The sequence below is a fragment of the Raphanus sativus genome, chromosome 6 (assembly GCF_000801105.2).
Source record: "Raphanus sativus cultivar WK10039 chromosome 6, ASM80110v3, whole genome shotgun sequence".
Classification (NCBI taxonomy): domain Eukaryota; kingdom Viridiplantae; phylum Streptophyta; class Magnoliopsida; order Brassicales; family Brassicaceae; genus Raphanus; species Raphanus sativus.
Window position 1 is genome coordinate 29794978 of NC_079516.1, and position 18036 is coordinate 29813013.

General features: G+C 35.6%; 1 protein-coding gene and 1 long non-coding RNA gene across 4 annotated transcripts; both read left to right on the forward strand.

Annotated features, from left to right (window-relative positions):
- The first annotated feature begins 7667 nt into the window (after window positions 1-7667).
- On the forward strand, window positions 7668-8968 carry LOC130495724 (uncharacterized). Its single transcript, XM_056987215.1, has 2 exons — window positions 7668-8702; window positions 8807-8968. Exons 1-2 carry the CDS (start codon window positions 7668-7670, stop codon window positions 8966-8968), a joined length of 1197 nt encoding a protein of 398 aa, XP_056843195.1.
- Window positions 8969-13736: 4768 nt separating this feature from the next.
- LOC108806907 (uncharacterized) lies at window positions 13737-17437 on the forward strand. 3 transcript variants are annotated; one of them, XR_008934951.1, is made up of 8 exons: window positions 13737-14230; window positions 15097-15129; window positions 15531-15611; window positions 15697-15830; window positions 15915-16140; window positions 16245-16376; window positions 16492-16746; window positions 16832-17437. It is a non-coding gene; the product is annotated as an uncharacterized LOC108806907 (long non-coding RNA). The 3 variants fall into 3 exon arrangements; XR_008934950.1 differs by having other exon boundaries at window positions 16245-16396; window positions 16492-17437; XR_008934949.1 differs by having other exon boundaries at window positions 13738-14230; window positions 16492-17437.
- Window positions 17438-18036: the final 599 nt, after the last annotated feature.

Consider the following 18036-nt stretch of genomic DNA (forward strand, 5'->3'; position numbering starts at 1 on the left):
CGTTGATGAACATCCGCATGCGTCTTCTCTCTTCGCTGCCTTCATCATCATGTACTCCTCGTCTGGATGTGTCATAGTAGGTCTGGAGGGAGAGAGAGAGAGAGAGAGAGAGAGAGAGAGAGAGAGAGAGAGAGAGAGAGAGAGAGAGAGAGAGAGAGAGAGAGAGAGAGAGAGAGAGAGAGAGAGAGAGAGAGAGCATTGATTATTTTGTGTGATTAGATTGGAGATACGGAAAAATTTTTCTTTCTTTATTGTTTAGGCGCCAAAACAAATTTCATTTCCCTCCTGATATTTGTTCTTAGTTATATAGGGGATACTAGTGTTACGAAATTTTGTCATAGTTCTACTTTTGCTGGTTTCTAATTTAATTAGTGTTACTAATTTTTTAATTTTGTTCTTTTAGTTTTACTTTCGGTTTTAGTACTTCAAAATGTAAGTTATATTGTTTTGTACAATAATATATGATTAATAGATATAACTCGAAAAATTCTTTTGTAAGAAGTTCTTCATTGAAAAGTGTGATTAGAATTACAAGGTTTCATAATGGATATATCACGAGTTTAAAGAAATTTTTAAAAATGTGATGACCGAGTTTTGTTAGAATTATAAATTATAGTAGAGAAAACAAATGTAAAGCTATGACAACCGAGATTTGATATAGATAATATTATGATAATTGAGTTTTGATATAGATAATACTAATGTCACTTAGAAAACAAAGTAGATAACCAAATTTTACGCAGTTTTCCGAAGCACACAACACAAAGTAAACAGATAACAGAGCTAAATGCATTACTCTTAAATCCAAATAGCTAACTTCTAACTCTTTTCCTTCCCTTTCGTGCGATGCGATCCAGAGGCATGATCTTCACCTCCTTAATGTAATCCGGTACATTCCAAGAAGACCTCTCGGGCACGACATAAAGTGTCCTGGAATATACAATTGCCCACAGTTCCGACCAGTAGTATTCTGAGGACAGCTCATGGATATGAAGGCGCCTACCAACGTTTGTAGTGAAATATATGTAAGCAGCCGGTCCGTGCAGACAAGAAAACTTTTCATAATCCCACACTTTGCAAGTACAATTTTCCCAACTAAGCTCGCCAAAAGACATATTTCCTTCAGTATCGGTGATTTCGTACTCAAACTCATAACTATCAAGCTCCCGTGCAAGTAGCTTTTGTGCAACAGGCCATAGCTCGTGCAAGTAGTTCTCAACCAGAGGCACCAGTTTGCTATCAATTGATCCAGCAACAGCATCCTTCCGATGTTGATTGAACCAATCAGAAAATTTCCCGATGATGCAATCCAGCATTGGTATTAAGGCCCACCTTGTTGCCTCTTTATACATGTTCTTCATTAATTCCACACTGTTGCTTGTACCCAATTTGTAAATGTCACGTGAAAAAAAAACTCTTGCCCATTTGTCCTTTTCAGTTTGTTCCTCAACATACTTGTAGGCTGAAGGATAGCTTATCTTAAATGAATTGTAAGAAGAGTTGAAGTCAGCCACCGTATAATATTTGCCTATTCCATGAATCTATGCCCGACTATATCTTTTTGACGCTACAAGCATGCCCTTTCACATTTTCCTTCAAATGCTATAAACAATGACCATTGTGAACATGTGGAAACACGTTTGCTATAGCGGAGATCAGGATTCTATTTTTGTCACTCATGAAAACCAGTTCAGAAGAGTCTGGTATAAACTTTTAAGCATCTCGAAAAACCAAGTCCAGCTAGCATCATTCTCTCGATCTAATACTACAAACGCAAATGGATAATCGTGACGATTAGGATCTTGAGCTTTCGCGAAAACTATACGTTCTTCAGACATGTCGCATCCACAACTATCACTTTCTTCATAACTGCAAACTCTTCAATGCAATCTCCCAAAGCAACAAAGAGGTACTTGAATTTACACCCCTCATCCTAGATTCACTTGCTCTAACATGTACAAATAGCTATACATCATCTTGTAGCTCTATTCCGGACTACCAGGTATATCACAAACTGCCAGATTCTTTCCGCGCAACGATCTTACGTGATTGCTCATTCTACCCCGCCAAAAAAAGAATAAACACAAAAATCTAGTTATCCAATCTGACTACAGTTATCCAAAGTTATACCAGTTGTTCCTAGATTTTTCAGTTATCAACAGTTCTACCAGTTGTTCCTAGTTTTCCAGTTATCCACAGTTCTAATTGTTATTCCGAGTTTTCCAGTTATCCTAAAATTATCAAGAACAATTTGAATTAGGTTTCTTCCCAATTGAGTTGCCCCAGATCGATCTAGGTCCAATTCTACTGCCTATACACGGTTCCTCTATACACTCTTATTCCACCACCGAAATGCATTAGGATAACCAATTTCCTTTACAATTCGACCCCCAAACATGAGAATACCGTTGTGATTCCTACTTCTAATCAGATCCCAATTAAAATGGTTCCATTAAAAATCCACTAAAACCTACTTCGCAAAGAAAGCTCGAGCCAGAGAACACAACTCACCTTCAACTCGACCAACCCCGACGAAGATGGAGAACTTGTGAGTGGAGGAAGAGCTGAGAGTTTCGGAGCTGAGCTGAGGGAGAAACCCCCGAGAAACGGGTGCATATACGGCCGCATGATCCGCGTACGGACGTCAATGCGGTATGTATGCGCTTTGCGGTTAGCAAGCATACCGAAATCATCCTATACGATATAAGATACGGTTTAACTAAAGACGAGTGCATATACGGCCGCATGATCCGCGTAACCATCACTGCATATGCGTTTGTTTTTGACTATACATTAACATAAAAGTTAAGTGAAGTTTAATCAAATACATTAAACGACATAGATTAACGACATAGATTAACTAATAGTAGACAAGAAAAAATGAAGCATAAAAACCCTAGTGCTCTGGAGGCGATTTTTGGGAGATGACGGCGGCGACTCAGATCGAGAATTTCCATTGAAATTCTGATCCTTTTCTGATCTACGCGGCCATTGCCGGTGATCAAGCTTCCTCTTACACCACGCTTCGATCCATCTACCTCGACAAACCTCCTCTTTCGATTGCTATAAGGCTTCAACGGGGTTTGCTTTGATATGTTCTCTTGTTCTCTGTTCAGTGCCCATCGTCGGTTTCATTGATCAATACGTCCATTGACGTACGGGATCATTCTTTGCACAACGGTTACTCTGTCTGCGATACGGCGATCAAGCTTTCTTCTCCGACACGGCACCGTTGCTCTTGTGTATCACGATCGTCAATCGTTTCGTCAGACTTGTTTCATATGCAGGCATCATTCTCCAAGCATCTCGGATCAGATATAAAACAGAATCATATATCTCTGTTTTCCTCTGTTTTTTCGTTTCAAAACAGAGCATACACTCTGATGGGATCGTCTGGACGTTTTCAGTCTGCTCATATGGCAGACATAAAGGGAAAGGGAATTCTTTACGAGGAAGGTGATGAACCAATTCAGCTCATTGATCAGGATGAAACACAAGCAATCAATGAGTTCAAAATGTCCTTAATTGGGAAGATTCTTAACCCAAAGAAACAAGATGTGGAGAAGCTTATTCATTACATGCCTACTAGCTGGGGGGTTCAGGATCGAGTTACAGCAAATGATCTTTGCAACGGGAAGTTTCTCTTTAACTTCACCAGTGAAGAGGACATAAAACATGTTCTTCAACAAGGCCCTTTCCATTTCAATTATTGTATGTTTGTTTTGGTGAGGTGGGAACCAATCATCCATGATGATTATCCTTGGGTCATCCCTTTCTGGGTGCAAATAACCGGGATGCCGTTGCATCTGTGGATTGTCGACAACTTGAAGAGGATTGGAAGCCGCTTGGGTCATATTGATACTATGGAGTTGGAAGAGGGCAGGATGCTAATCGAGGTTGATACGAGGAAGCCCTTTATCTTTAGTAGGAAGGTGACGTCAAAGGGTGGTGAGGTGACGATTAAAATCAAATATGATTTTCTCTTTAAGCATTGCACAACATGCAGATTCTTATCTCACGAGAAAGACTATTGTCCAACAAAGAAAGAAGTTTCTCAGTCAGCTCAGGTACATCTAGCTCCGACTCATCATCGTCCGGCAGTCTTTGATCGTGTACAAGTGCCATATGGGGGTTCGGAACAACAGCAGGTGCAGCATAGAGATAATAACCGGTATGGATCAAGAGGCATGAGAGAGGATAACTCTCATAGATATCAGAGCAGGTCTACTTATCAGGATAGAGAATCCTATGACCATCGAAACTACATTCAAAGAGCTTCAGACAGAGTGATGAGAAGGAGAGATGATCGTTACAATGGCAACAACATGCATGCTCCTTATGCCCGCAAGACAGACATGGAATGGCGTCAGAAACAGAGGTATCAACCTAAGGAGTCATCGATCTCTGGCTCTAAAGACATAGTTCCTTATGAACATGGATCTAAAGCTGAAGATAAAAGTAAAGGAAGTGATCACAATGGAAGTTCATATATATGTTTGAGGAACCTTTACAATTCTACCTTAACAAGGACAAGATCCTGACTTCATCTAGTCGTCAGGAGTCAGCGAGCAAGAAGATTGCAAGTAAGATTGTGACTTCATTTAATGATAATGTTACCATACGTAACATTGCGCCAAGAACCCTTTCTTACTCGCCTACTAAGAACCCTCCCAAAGATGCGGTGATCATTGGAGCTTTGAAGGGAATGGAGCTTTCAGATCATCTTGTTGAGTCTGATGCAGAACAGTTTGGTTGCGATGTTGAGATGGATGATCTCCTGGAAGAAGACCTTATGGAGATGGAACGTGCTGGATCATCTAAGGTGCCGCAAGAGGAGCGCATAGAGAGGCATGGAAGACATGGGTCGGCAAAGAAGGCCACAAGTAGGAAACTCAGCTCAAAAAAGAATGCTCCATTGGGCATTCAAAATAAAAAAAAAATTGCATTTCTTCGTAGGGGATCACCTAAGGCTCGGTCCGTTACTCCGTCTTTACCATCCAATGGGGAAGGCGAGAGGGTGAAGAGTATTGGAAGGGAGAGGCGAACTGGTTCTTCCAAAGTGGATGGTTTGATGGGTTCCAAAAACTCATCAAAACATTATCAATGAGGACAATCAGTTGGAACTGTCGAGGGATAGGGAGCGACCTCACAGTTCGACGCCTTACAGAGATGTGTCAGAAGCATCACCCAGGACTTGTGTTCCTTTCTGAAACAAAGAATAGGAGGCTGCGGTTGCAAAACCTTCAGACTGACTTAGGATTTGATCATGTGTTTACCGTTGAGCCACTTGGTCTCAGCGGAGGTTTAGCTTTATTTTTTATGGATGAATTTCAAGTTAATGTTTTATTTTCAAATAACCGAATGATTGACATTGAGGCAGTCATTGATGGAATAAAAGTCTTTATGACGTTTGTTTATGGGGATCCTGTTTTAGAACGAAGAGATCAAGTTTGGGAACGTCTTATGCGTTTCTCAACAACAAGGAATGGACCGTGGTTTATGATAGGAGATTTCAATGAAATTACTGATCATAATGAAAAAGAAGGTGGTAGACAACGTACTGATAGTTCATTTTTACCTTTCAAGCAAATGCTAAATGATTGTGTAATGCTGGAATTTCCATATACTGGGGATATGCTATCATGGGTTGGTAAAAGAGCAGGGAGAGTAACTGTTAGATGTCGGCTGGACAGAGCAGTAGGAAATGCCGATTGGCATGAAAAGTTCCCTCATTCGAAGATGAAGTATATGAGGTTATGGGGGTCGGATCATCGTCTGATACTTGCTGGTATCCTCGAAAAACCATCCATGAGATCGAGGAAATTTAAGTTCGACAAAAGATGGTTGGACAATGAGGAACTGAGACAAGTTATTTTGGAGGGATGGAAATCACTTGATCTTCCTCCCAATGCTTCTATAATGGAACATATTTCCAGTTGTAGAAAGGCATTGAGTGAGTGGAGGAGACAAAATAATATAAACTCTGCGAAGTTGGTGGAAGAGCTTAAAGAAAAAGTGGAAGGTTTATATGCAGATGATAATGCCACAACTGAGGAGATTGCATCAGCTTTGAAGGAGCTTTCTGATGCTCTTAAGGCAGAAGAAATGTTCTGGAAACAAAAGAGTCGTGTATTTTGGCTAAGGGAAGGAGATCACAATACGAAATTTTTCATGCCTTAACGAAACAAAGGAGAGCAAGGAACAAGATCACTCAGCTGTTGGATGAAAATGGAAATATTGTGGAAGATGAAGAAGGATTAGTAGCCATTGCTACTAGCTATTTTAGACAAATCTTTGAGTCGTCTAATCCACAGGATATTGAAGAAGCTCTATCGGAAGTTCCTACGACAATAACGGAGCCAATGAATGAAAGTCTTACAGCACCGGTAACAGAGTGGGAGGTTAAATTAGCTCTTTTTGCTATGCATCCAGAAAAAGCTTCGGGGCCAGATGGGATGACTGCGCTGTTCTATCAGAAGTTTTGGGATATAGTAAAGGATGATTTAACTCATATGGTTAATAAGTTCCTTACTGATGGGATAATGCCTCATGGTCTAAATGAAACTAATATTTGCCTCATCCCAAAGACAACAAAACCTAATGAAATGGCTCAGTTTCGGCATATTAGTTTATGTAACGTAAGTTACAAGATTGTCTCTAAGGTCCTATGCCAGAGACTTAAGAAAGTGCTACCAGGTTTGATATCGGAAACCCAGTCAGCCTTTGTTGCTGGAAGACAAATTTCTGATAATATTATTATTGCTCAAGAGATGTTCCACGCTCTCAGGACAAAGCCAAGCGGACGCAACAAAAGAATGGCTATTAAGACAGACATGAGTAAAGCCTATGATAGGATGGAGTGGTCATTTATTGAAGCTGTGATGAGAAAGATGGAATTCTCAGAAACATGGATCACATGGATAATGAGATGCATCACATCAGTACAATACAAAGTTCTCATGAATGGGCAACCGAGAGGAAACATTATTCCAGGAAGAGGCCTACGCCAAGGAGATCCTTTGTCTCCTTTCATTTTTATTCTATGCACGGAAGCGCTCGTTAGCCTTCTCAATCACGCAGAGAACCAGGGAAAGATAACAGGGATGCGCGTTACCTGCGCGTGTCCATCGGTATCCCACCTACTATTTGCTGATGATAGCCTTTTCTTCTGTAAGGCGGAGCCCCGTGAATGTGAAGAAGTAATGAAAGTGATCAGGATCTATGGTAAAGCATCAGGACAATGTATTAACTTTGATAAATCATCCTTACTCTTTGGTAAGAGGATTAACGCAACCACAAGGCAAGAGATCAAAGATGTACTTGGTATACAAAAGGATGGAGGGATGGGGACTTATTTGGGTATTCCATAAGATATTAGTGGTTCAAAATGCAAGCTCTTTGCCTTCTTAAAAGACAAACTAATGCATAGAGTGAATGGCTGGACAGGGCGCTCGAAAGGAGGAAAGGAGGTATTGATCAAGTCCATTTTACTTGCCCTTCCGACGTATGTTATGTCTACTTTTCTGCTCCCATTGGAGATATGTGAAAACCTTGCTAGTGCTATTGCTCAATTCTGGTGGAGCTCGAATCCCACTAAGAGAGGAATACACTGGTCGAAATGGGAGAAAGTCTGCTTACCGAGAGAATAAGGAGGGATTGGATTTCGCATGATTCATGAGTTCAACCTGGCACTACTGGCGAAACAATTATGGAGGCTAACACAAAACCCGGATTCGCTTGTCGCTCGTGTCTTAAGAGGAAGATATTACAGACTAAGCTCGCCCTTAAGAGTAAATCCTATAAGCAGTCCTTCTTATGTTTGGACTAATATCTCCGCTGCGAAGGAGCTTTTGTTACTGGGGATAAGGCAGAAAATACACTCTGGTTATGAGGTTAAGGTGTGGGAGGATCCCTGGATTCCATTGAATCCTGCTAGGCCAGCTATACCTATAGCGCCAGTTATGCATCCAAATATGAGAGTAAGTGATCTTATTAATCAGGAGTTGAAGGAATGGGATGTTAATTTACTGGAACAATATGTCAGCCCTGTTGACATACCCCTCATAAGGAGTTTAGCCATAAGCACAACTCATAAACCTGACACGTTTTGTTGGAACTTCACAAGACATGGACAATACACGGTCAATTCTGGATATTGGGTTGCTCAAAACTTAATGAAGGATGCAGACGAAAAGCAAATGTTAGAGCCAAGTATTACAAAGCTCCAAGCCTTTGCTTGGAAGATAAAGGCGCCAAAGAAAATTTGTCATCTTATATGGCAATTGTTAACTGGTCATGTGGCAGTAACGAGAAATCTAGTAAGGCGAAATATGAGATGTGACCATTATTGCCCGAGATGCGGAGAACCAGAGGAGTCAGTGACACATGCTATATTCGAGTGTCTACCTGCACTACAAGTTTGGTTACATTCATCGACTCCAACTAATCCTGGTGTTTTTCCAGCTTCAAGTATCTACACAAATATGAACTACCTCTTCTGGGAAAAAGATGGTTCACTTGAACCAGAGCTAGACATGGATCCTTATCCTTGGCTAATTTGGTACATTTGGAAGGCTCGAAATGACAAACTCTTTAGGGGAATAGAGAGAGATCCTCTGGAACTAGTTCGATATGCTGAGAGTGAGTGTCAAGCTTGGTTTAATGCAGACGAGACGATACCACCAGTAGTACAAGAGGGGACTGTAGAGGAACCCCAAGTCCTAAGCTTGGGAAATATTTGCTTACTGGATGGATCATGGACAGCGCTTGCTCAATTTAGTGGATGTGGATGGGTATGGTTGGACAGTGGAGGGAAGACGCAACTTATGGGATCACACAACTTACCCAGAAGAGAATCAGCTCTGCACTCAGAGGTGGAAGCACTGCGATGGGCGATGGAGAACATGCTTCAGCATTCGACATGCCAGAACTTCGGAACAGACTGCAAGGAATTGATTGCTATGATTAAGGAACCTCATGCATGGCCAAGTTTTGCTACGGAATTGGAGAGGATAGAGACACTACTCGTATGCTTCCCGGACTTCAAGATTTCTTATGTTTCTAGAGCGCGTAATCAGATTTCAGACTTTTTAGCTAAGACAGCTAGATCCTTCCATAGGAAGTTACTTTTTGTTGGTTGTTCTATTCCGGTCTGGTTACCCAGACCACCTCAAGCTTGAGTAATAGAATAGCCGTTTGCCGTCAAAAAAAAATTAATAAAACAAGAAACTCTTAGCCAAACTCACAACTCACGTACAAGTCATTGTCTTTTCTAGTTAAGTCTGGGTTCGCGGGTCAACTCGCTTCGTCCGCCCCGTCAACCTGCGGATCAGCTAATTTTTTTGACTCAAAATTTTGATCCACATGATCCGCAAAGAACGATTCAAATAATTGTACCCGTCCTGTCCAGATTTACGGGTAACCCGCGAGTTATATAAATTTTAATTAAAAAATTATTTTAATTATATTTTGGTTATATATTATTTTTTGTAATAAAATAATTAAAATTATATATTAATAATTAAAATTATATAATTTTCTAATATTTTATATATCTTTTATGATTTTTGAAAAAAAAAGTTAATTTTTTTTGCGGATTAGCGGGTACCCACGTTTCAAATTTGGCCTATCTGCACCTACCCCGCCTAAAATCGACTCGAACCGCACCAGCATGTTGAATTTTTCGAATTGGCCTATTCGCATCCACCCTACGGCGCAGGACCCGGGTTGAAAACTCAATTTTCCTGCCCTATTTCTAGTTCTAGTTGCAAAAAAAAATAACTAAAGTCTGTAGTTTTAACTATGTCACTATCTCGTTCTATCGCTAGCAAAGATAGAATTTCTTTTTGTTGATTTATGTTTTCTTTTTTTTTCTCTGTCCATATTTATTTTCTCTAAAAACATTTACGAGATTTTGGTATGGCTGTATCATCTGCCAATCCAAATATGAACCAAAAGATTGATGAAAAAAAAGACAAAAGGAGTAGATACAGATATATTGATTGATGATGCTCCTTATGCTCAAAAATTGCTTTCGAAGATGATAATGGAGACTTATATTATTTTAGTATTAACATAATTTAGTTTTATACTAATTGTAAGTATATTTTATATAGCTTAGTTAAATATAATATTTTTTTGAGCAAATTAAATATAATATATACAAACATTAACATTCTGTATCCACCTAGGTCCGTTTAGACGTCTGTGTATACATCTATACCCTAGGCGCTACGTTAATGCACATAGAGCATATAGTGTAATTTAAAACACTGATTTTGACTGTTAAAAATGTTAGTCAACCGTTAATTTATTTAAGCAACTTCAGTTTAGATAAATCTAAAAATCTTTTCCTTCACGAACTTTGTAATAGTAAGTATTTCATCATAAACCTTAGAAAAAATCAAAAATATTATATAAACTTTCAAAATCGTGCTTATATATATTTTGACCGTCAAAAATCTTAGACAACCATTAATTTATCAAACAATGGATAAATCTAAAAAACAAAAATCTTATATGAATTTTCAAAATCGTGCTTATATATATTTTGACGGTCAAAAGTATTAATAAATCGTTAATTTATCTGAAAAACTGAAAAACTTTTTGGATTAATCTGAAAAACTTTTCCTTCACGAACTTTTTAATAGTGCATATTTCATCATAAAAATTTTTAAAAATCAAAAATTATATATGAACTTTCAAAATCATACTTATATATTTTGACCGTCAAAAGTGTTAGTCAACCATAAGTTTATCAAAATGACGTCATTTTAAATAAATCTAAAAATAAAAAAAATATGGTTCTTAGTGGGCTCGAACTCAAACAATGAAATACGTCGGTGAATATATACATATACATATAATATTTTATCATATAAATCTTATTAATTTTAATAGTTTTAGTTTTATCAAATATATGTATATTATTTATATTTTAATAAATTTTTCGAATCTTTATTTTATAAATTTAAATTAATTACTACTGATTTAAAAATTTACATTTTACTACTTTGAAAAGTAAACATATAAATTAAAATTAAAATATATTATTATACAATTAAAACGTAATATTGTAAATGAAATATACAAAGTGAAGCAACTAATTTAGATATACTGTAATATTATCAAAAGTTGAAATTAAAGTCAAATTTAACTTATTATTTTAACTCTATAGACACAAAAATAATTTTTAAAATTTTTCTTATATTTTATTTTAATATATTTAAAGAAATAGTAATTAATTTAAATTTATAAAATAAGGGTTCATAAATTTTCTTTTAATAAACATAAATAGTTATATATCTATTTGATAAGATGAAAAGAATAAATAATTTGATAAGATTTATTTGATAAAACCAAAATGTGTATATATATATATATATAGGTAACGTTTTCACCAATAATAAAAGAACGTTACTCTAGTCTAGTGGTTAAGATGTTCGCTGATATGTTTTTGTACTCGAGTTTGAGTCCAGTAAGAGCAGATTTTAAATGTTTTAGATTTTTCCAAAAGACATCATTTTAATAAATTAACGGTTGATTAATACTTTTGACTGTCAACTTATATTTAGGCACGATTTTGAAAGTTTATATTTGACTTTTGAATTTTTTTAAAGTTCATGATGAAATACGTACTACTGAAAAGTTCATGAAGGAAAATGAACAATGGGGAAAGTCCTTGTTGAAATAGGCCATTTTTCGAGTATTCTGCTATGCGTTACAAAAAAATGTATCCCCATTCATCATATTTTTTACTGTGTAATTTTTAGTTAAAAATAAATATTAAATAAAAATAAAAGAACAAGTGTGCGGCCAAAACATAAACTGTTTAATGTAAAAAGCACCTAAAAGTCAAAGCAGCAAAAATGGTATGGTTAGTTCACTATTCAAAGTAAAATTCTCTTTTAAAATTTCTTTTTTTTCTCTTTATAAATTACCACACAAAATTTTGAATGTTGGTTATATAATAAACCTCAATAATAACACTTTTTCATATTATATTTACAACATAAATTTTGTTTTTGTAACTGCAACATACAACATAAATATATTCAATAAATATTTTACAAGTGAATATGTATTATTAGTTAAATTTTAATTATTAAGTAAATATATGTATACATTTATTTATTAGATTTTTATAGTATCTTTACATATTTAACTTAATTTTATTTTAACTATATAAGTGAACATATGTTCACTCAATTTCACCAGTCTATTCTATTAAAGCAGATGATTGTTTAAGAATCTGCCCATTAATTTTCAAGGAAATTACAAAACATCCAATTTTTTTTTTTAAATACCTTTAATGGTTTACAGAAATTAAAAGTCCAATCAATAATAATGTCCAACTAAACAAAACAGCCCAATAACTTAAGGGACAATGAGTGAAATATCCCCAAGGAAGAGTCAAATTGGTCAACTGTCCATGATTATACATAACTCAAAAAGAAATAACATTTTGGTACTGTGTGGACAAAAATACTCCTCCTTTATTGAATACATGTAGACTGCAGAAAAAGTGTGTGTCAGACTGCAGAAAAAGTGTGTGTCAGACTGCAGAGAAAGCGTGTGTCAGACTATAGAGATGGACTATTGGATAAAGCAGCGAAGATCAAATCGAGATTACGTCATCGATAAAATATTCGATAGCAGCTAATATGTTGTGTCATATATCAAATATATATATATATAAAATGTTAACTTTGTTGTTACACAGCGTGTAACTATAAATTTTAGCAGGTACACATTATTTCAGCTGAAAACTAATGTTTGGTCAAATTATAATTAGTGTAATGTATAACCTCTAAAGTATAGTAGTATATATATTATCTAACATGTATGGAATAACTTATCAAAAGATGTATATATAAAAATAGTATTAGACGCTAACAATACATGTACCAAGTAACAAATCGGTTAACGGATAACAACAAACTTATCATGTAACTTATTAATCACACACATGTATCAATCCGTTTGTGATCTAATAAACCAAGTATCAGCTAAACAAATCATGTACTAGTTAACGTAAAACTTTTGTAACATCATGTTAAACAGTTATGAATTCTTTGGTATCAAACTATGTGTCAGATACTAAAACATGTAAGAAATCATTTATCATATAAAACTTGTATATGATAACAAATATGATAATTATGAATTCTTTGGTATCAAACTGTGTCAGATAAAACAGTTATGAATTTTTCGGTATCAAACTATGTGTCAGATACCAAAACATATAAGAAATCATTTATCATACAAAATTTGTATCAGATAACATATAATGTATCAGATAACAACTTATTAATCAACACCATGTATCACTCCATTTGTCAGCTAACAAACTAAATATAAAAAATGTACAAGCTCAAAAGTTATTTATTCAATTATTTATCATCTACACAAACTATGTATCATGAACATCAAGTCTCTTGTAATATCATACAAACCAATTATCAATTATTTAGTATCATATAATGTATCAGCTAGCAATATATGTACCAAGTAACAAATCGGTTAACGGATAACAACCAACTATCATGTAACTTATTACTTCACAGACATGTATCAATCTGTTTGTGATCTACTTATCATATACATTATATTTTATTATAATACATGAAACAAATCAATAACATAATAATCTTAATCTATTTATATAAAGTACACTTATTTCTCTCCTGAGCCTATCCACGTAGGACACCAGACTGGAAATTCAACTCCTGTAGCGCTGACATGTGTCCGGTTCATTAAGTCATTGGGCTCCTGCGATGTCCTTCCGGTCCGCTTAAGTTGCTGTCGCCTCTAACCTCTAACCCTAATACGACTTGATCGAAGACGGTGACCTCTGCGCTTCTTCTCACCACCAGAAACTGTTTCGTCATAAATCCCGTAGATTAGCTCCTCCACGATGTGTATTGAAAGCGTCTTTTCGATCTGAAAGGCTGTATGGGGTATTGGCTCAGTATAAATATTTGCGAGATTCCTCTCTTTGAACTTTTCTTTTCTTCGTTTTCTATTAGGGTTCCTTCCTTCGTTCCCAGATTTTGATTTTTAACCGGAAATAGTCACTTTTCCTCCGGTGACTGTGAGGCTAATGAATCTTCTGGTGTGTGGTTTGATAAAAAAATGGAGGTAATCACTCATCCAACACCTCGAACTGTCTAAGAGGTCTTTACTGACTTCAGAGGTCGCTGAGCTGGTCTTATCAAGGCTCTCACCACCGGTCATTTTTTTCTTCTCTCTCTCTCTGTTCTTTCCCATGCTTTTTTCAGATTCTTGCATGTTTTGTTCTTTTTCTCCAACAAGTCCGTGCTAGGGCTGGGCGTTCGGGTACCCATTCGGGTTTCGGTTCAGTCCATTCGGGTTTCGGGGTCAAAGATTTCAGCCCCATTCGGATATTTCTAAATTTCGGTTCGGGTTCGGTTCGGATCTTTACGGGTTCGGTTCGGGTTCGGATAACCCATTTAAAATGTTTTTAAATTTTCAAAATTCATTATATACTTTAAATTTTCAAAATCTATAAGAAAGATAATATATTACATATAAATTTTCATAACATATATGTCAAAATACCTTAATTTAACATATAAATTGGTTTTCTTTGAATATTTGGATAAATAATCAATAGATATTTAACTATTTTTGGTATTTTCAGTATACTTTAGCTATTTTAAACATTTATTTTTGACTATTTGCATATATTTTTTGAGTATTTTGAAAAGCTTAAAGGTATCTTATATATTTTTAATATTTTAATATACATTATATATAAAAATAATGTATATATTTAAGTATATAAATTTATTTCGGATACATTCGGGTACCCAAAATACTTCGGTTCGGATCGGGTTCGGTTTCGGTTCTTTAAATACCGAAATTTTGAACCCGTTCGGATATTTAATCAATTTCGGTTCGGATTCGGTGCTACTTTTTCGGATCGGATTCGGTTCGGTTTTTTGGGTTCGGATTATTTGCCCAGCCCTAGTCCGTGCCGGCAAATCAGAAGGATATTTGTACTAAGAAAAATATCCAATTTTTTTCTGGTGAGATTTGAGGTTTTTATTGGTTTTATTGTTGTTGATGTTGCAGATATGGTGAAGTTTTACCAAACATGCGATCCTGGTGAGTTATTTTCTTCTTCTTCTTTTAGTATTTTAATTAATTAATTAATTAGTCTTTGCTTTGCTTCAGATTTTATTCAGACATGTTTCGTTATTATTCACAGTTGAATGATTTTTGTCAAGTTTATTGATGTAAGATGATCTGGGTATCTTTTATTAATTTAGAAACTTAAGTTTAGATGATTTTGATTTAGTTTTTGGTTTAGTTTTTTTAAAAAAATTTGTTGATGTAAGATAATTTTTGTTGTATACTGATTTAGAAAGCTTTAGATAATATTGGTTTGTTTATTGATTTGGTTTTTGTTTGTTACTCCTTTTATTTATTCAGAACTCAATTTATAGTTGTGTCAAAATCTTTGCGTCTCTCTTTTGCATAATGAAACTAACCTTTGTTCATTGCAGTTTCTGTTGATGAAATGTGGAAGCCAAGTTCTACGTGCTAGAAGGCTACGACATCACTCCCAAAAACTTGAATACTTTGAGGTGAAGTATTTGTTTCTGTCCTTCTCTTGGTTATATCCATTAATGGATAATTTGGAGGAATCTAATTAAAAGCCTTACTCTGCAGGATGTTCAAGGGGTTCTAGAGATCAAGGACGGATACAATCCTGCAACGTGGATGCTTGACATCACTACTCCTTCAATGGAGTCACAAATGTGTGTGGGCTTTGCTCAACTATTCACCAACTCCTCTATTCATCGGTATGTTACAGTCAATGTTACTATTAGTTGCAGATCAGAGTGTTACTTACACTGTCCTAACCTGAACATTGATGTCTACTGCAGGAGAGACCAGAAACTCATCAAAGAGCTCAGTACTCCAGCACCAGGATCAAAATATCTCTACTTCCAAACTAAGTATTTGCAGCTGTTTTTGACTCAAAACCAAAGCTTGCTTCTTGAAACAGTATTGGTCTAGCTGGAGATATCCTCAGTACAACGCCATTCCGTTTTCTCATGACGGTATTGGCGTCATGTATGGTTTGGTTTCATGGCAAACATGAGCAAAAATGTAAGCTTGCTTCCATATGTAAGCTTGCTTCCATATGATATGTTCCATTTTATTAAATTATCATCTTACCAAAACGTGCTTGATTCATCCCAAAACAACAACAGAGAGGAGCAAGACCTGAATTACTTATGTGGTACCCTGCGATACGGTTCCTCGGTGCCACCACCGTTGCAACAGTTCAACATGCTATTGTCATTGAGCGTACTGTTTCTTCTGTGAAAAAAAGCTGCTGGAATGTAATCATCCATCTCTTATGGTATCTAACCATTCTGAATATTCTTCTTATGTCATATCTTAAAGACTTGAACTATGGTTATACCACAATGAGAACTTCTCTTTGAAATATTGCAGGTGGCCGCGGAAATCATGTACAACACGATACAAACGGGAGTTTACACAATAGGAATAAAATTAAAAGAATTGCTCTACTCTACAACATCAATGATTGGATTCAGATTCATCGCACACCGTCCATGTTCAAGCTTCCGAGATTCAGAAAAGACTAGCGGAAGTAGCGAGAGGGATACTGTCTGAGTTTGAGAACTCTGTTCTTCGTGAGCCTTCGGTAGTTCCTGTCCCAGAAGGAACTGTTCATCCTTTTACAAGGTATGTAATGAACTACATCAGTTTGATCTCTCATTACAGGCAGACTCTCAACGATCTTATTATGTCGATCGGATCCCTCAACGAGAACTGATCCAAACACACCGGTTGCTGAAAGATGGGTTCGTGTTGGAACATGACTTCTTACCATTTGTAGCTGCTGTCCACATAGGATGGATACTGCTCTTTGTCTTTATTGGTGGTATCAACTATCAAGTTCCTCAACTTTCAAATGAAGGTGAAGGAGAAAGGAACCTTTGTACAATAGTCTTTTAGGAGCATCTGTAATTTTTTCTTTTATTAGACCATCTCCAACCCACCTCTATTTATATCTCTATATTTTTCCCCTAAAATAGAGAAACTATATTATAGAGGTGGATTTGCTCCAATGTATGCCTATATAATAGAGTTCCTCTATTTATAGGGGAAAATATAGAGATTTGCCATTTTCATCCCTAAATATAGAGGCAAAAATTGAGATCCCTCTATATTTTCCTCTAAAATAGAAGAACTCTATTATAGAGGTGTACATTGGAGCAAATTGACCTCTATTATAAAGATCTCTATTTTAGAAAAAAATATAGAGGTGTACCTCAATTTTTTTTTGGAACATTATTATATATTGTTTCTATTTCGTTAGTAACAACAACACTAATAACATTTTACGCTAACAATATTATACTTTTAATAACCTTTCAAAACTTCCTATTATGCATTAGTGGTATTTATATGAAAAGTTATACATTTTCAGACAACATGAACACTACATCAATTTAGGTTTGACATATTTATTAATCTATCTTTTTCACCAAATCGTTTAAAAAAGGTTAAATACTTCATAAATAATTTTATAATTAATTCATTTTCAATTAAATGAACTTATTGACATCAATATGTTCACATATAACATTGTTTACGAAATTCATGTAATAAAATGCAAAATACATAAATTTCAAAGATATATAGAAATTTTTATAAGAACAAAAAAAAAAGAAAACTCTATGATTGTGTGCATCTCATAGAATTGGATTTCTATTTGCTGGTTATAAAACTCAAACATGGAAAATTAAAAAAATGATGTAAAACAACAAAAAAAATATTACATATATAACTTAAAAAGTAACTAAAAATATAAGAATAGAGGAAAATCTGTTTCAATTTCAATTTTCAGTTTCATTTTACTCAGGCGATGTAAAAAAAAGAGTGAATCTAACTGAAACCTTCCCCTTTTCGGTCACTAAACTCAAACATATAGAAATTGAAAATTTGATAGTAAAACACAACAAAAAATAA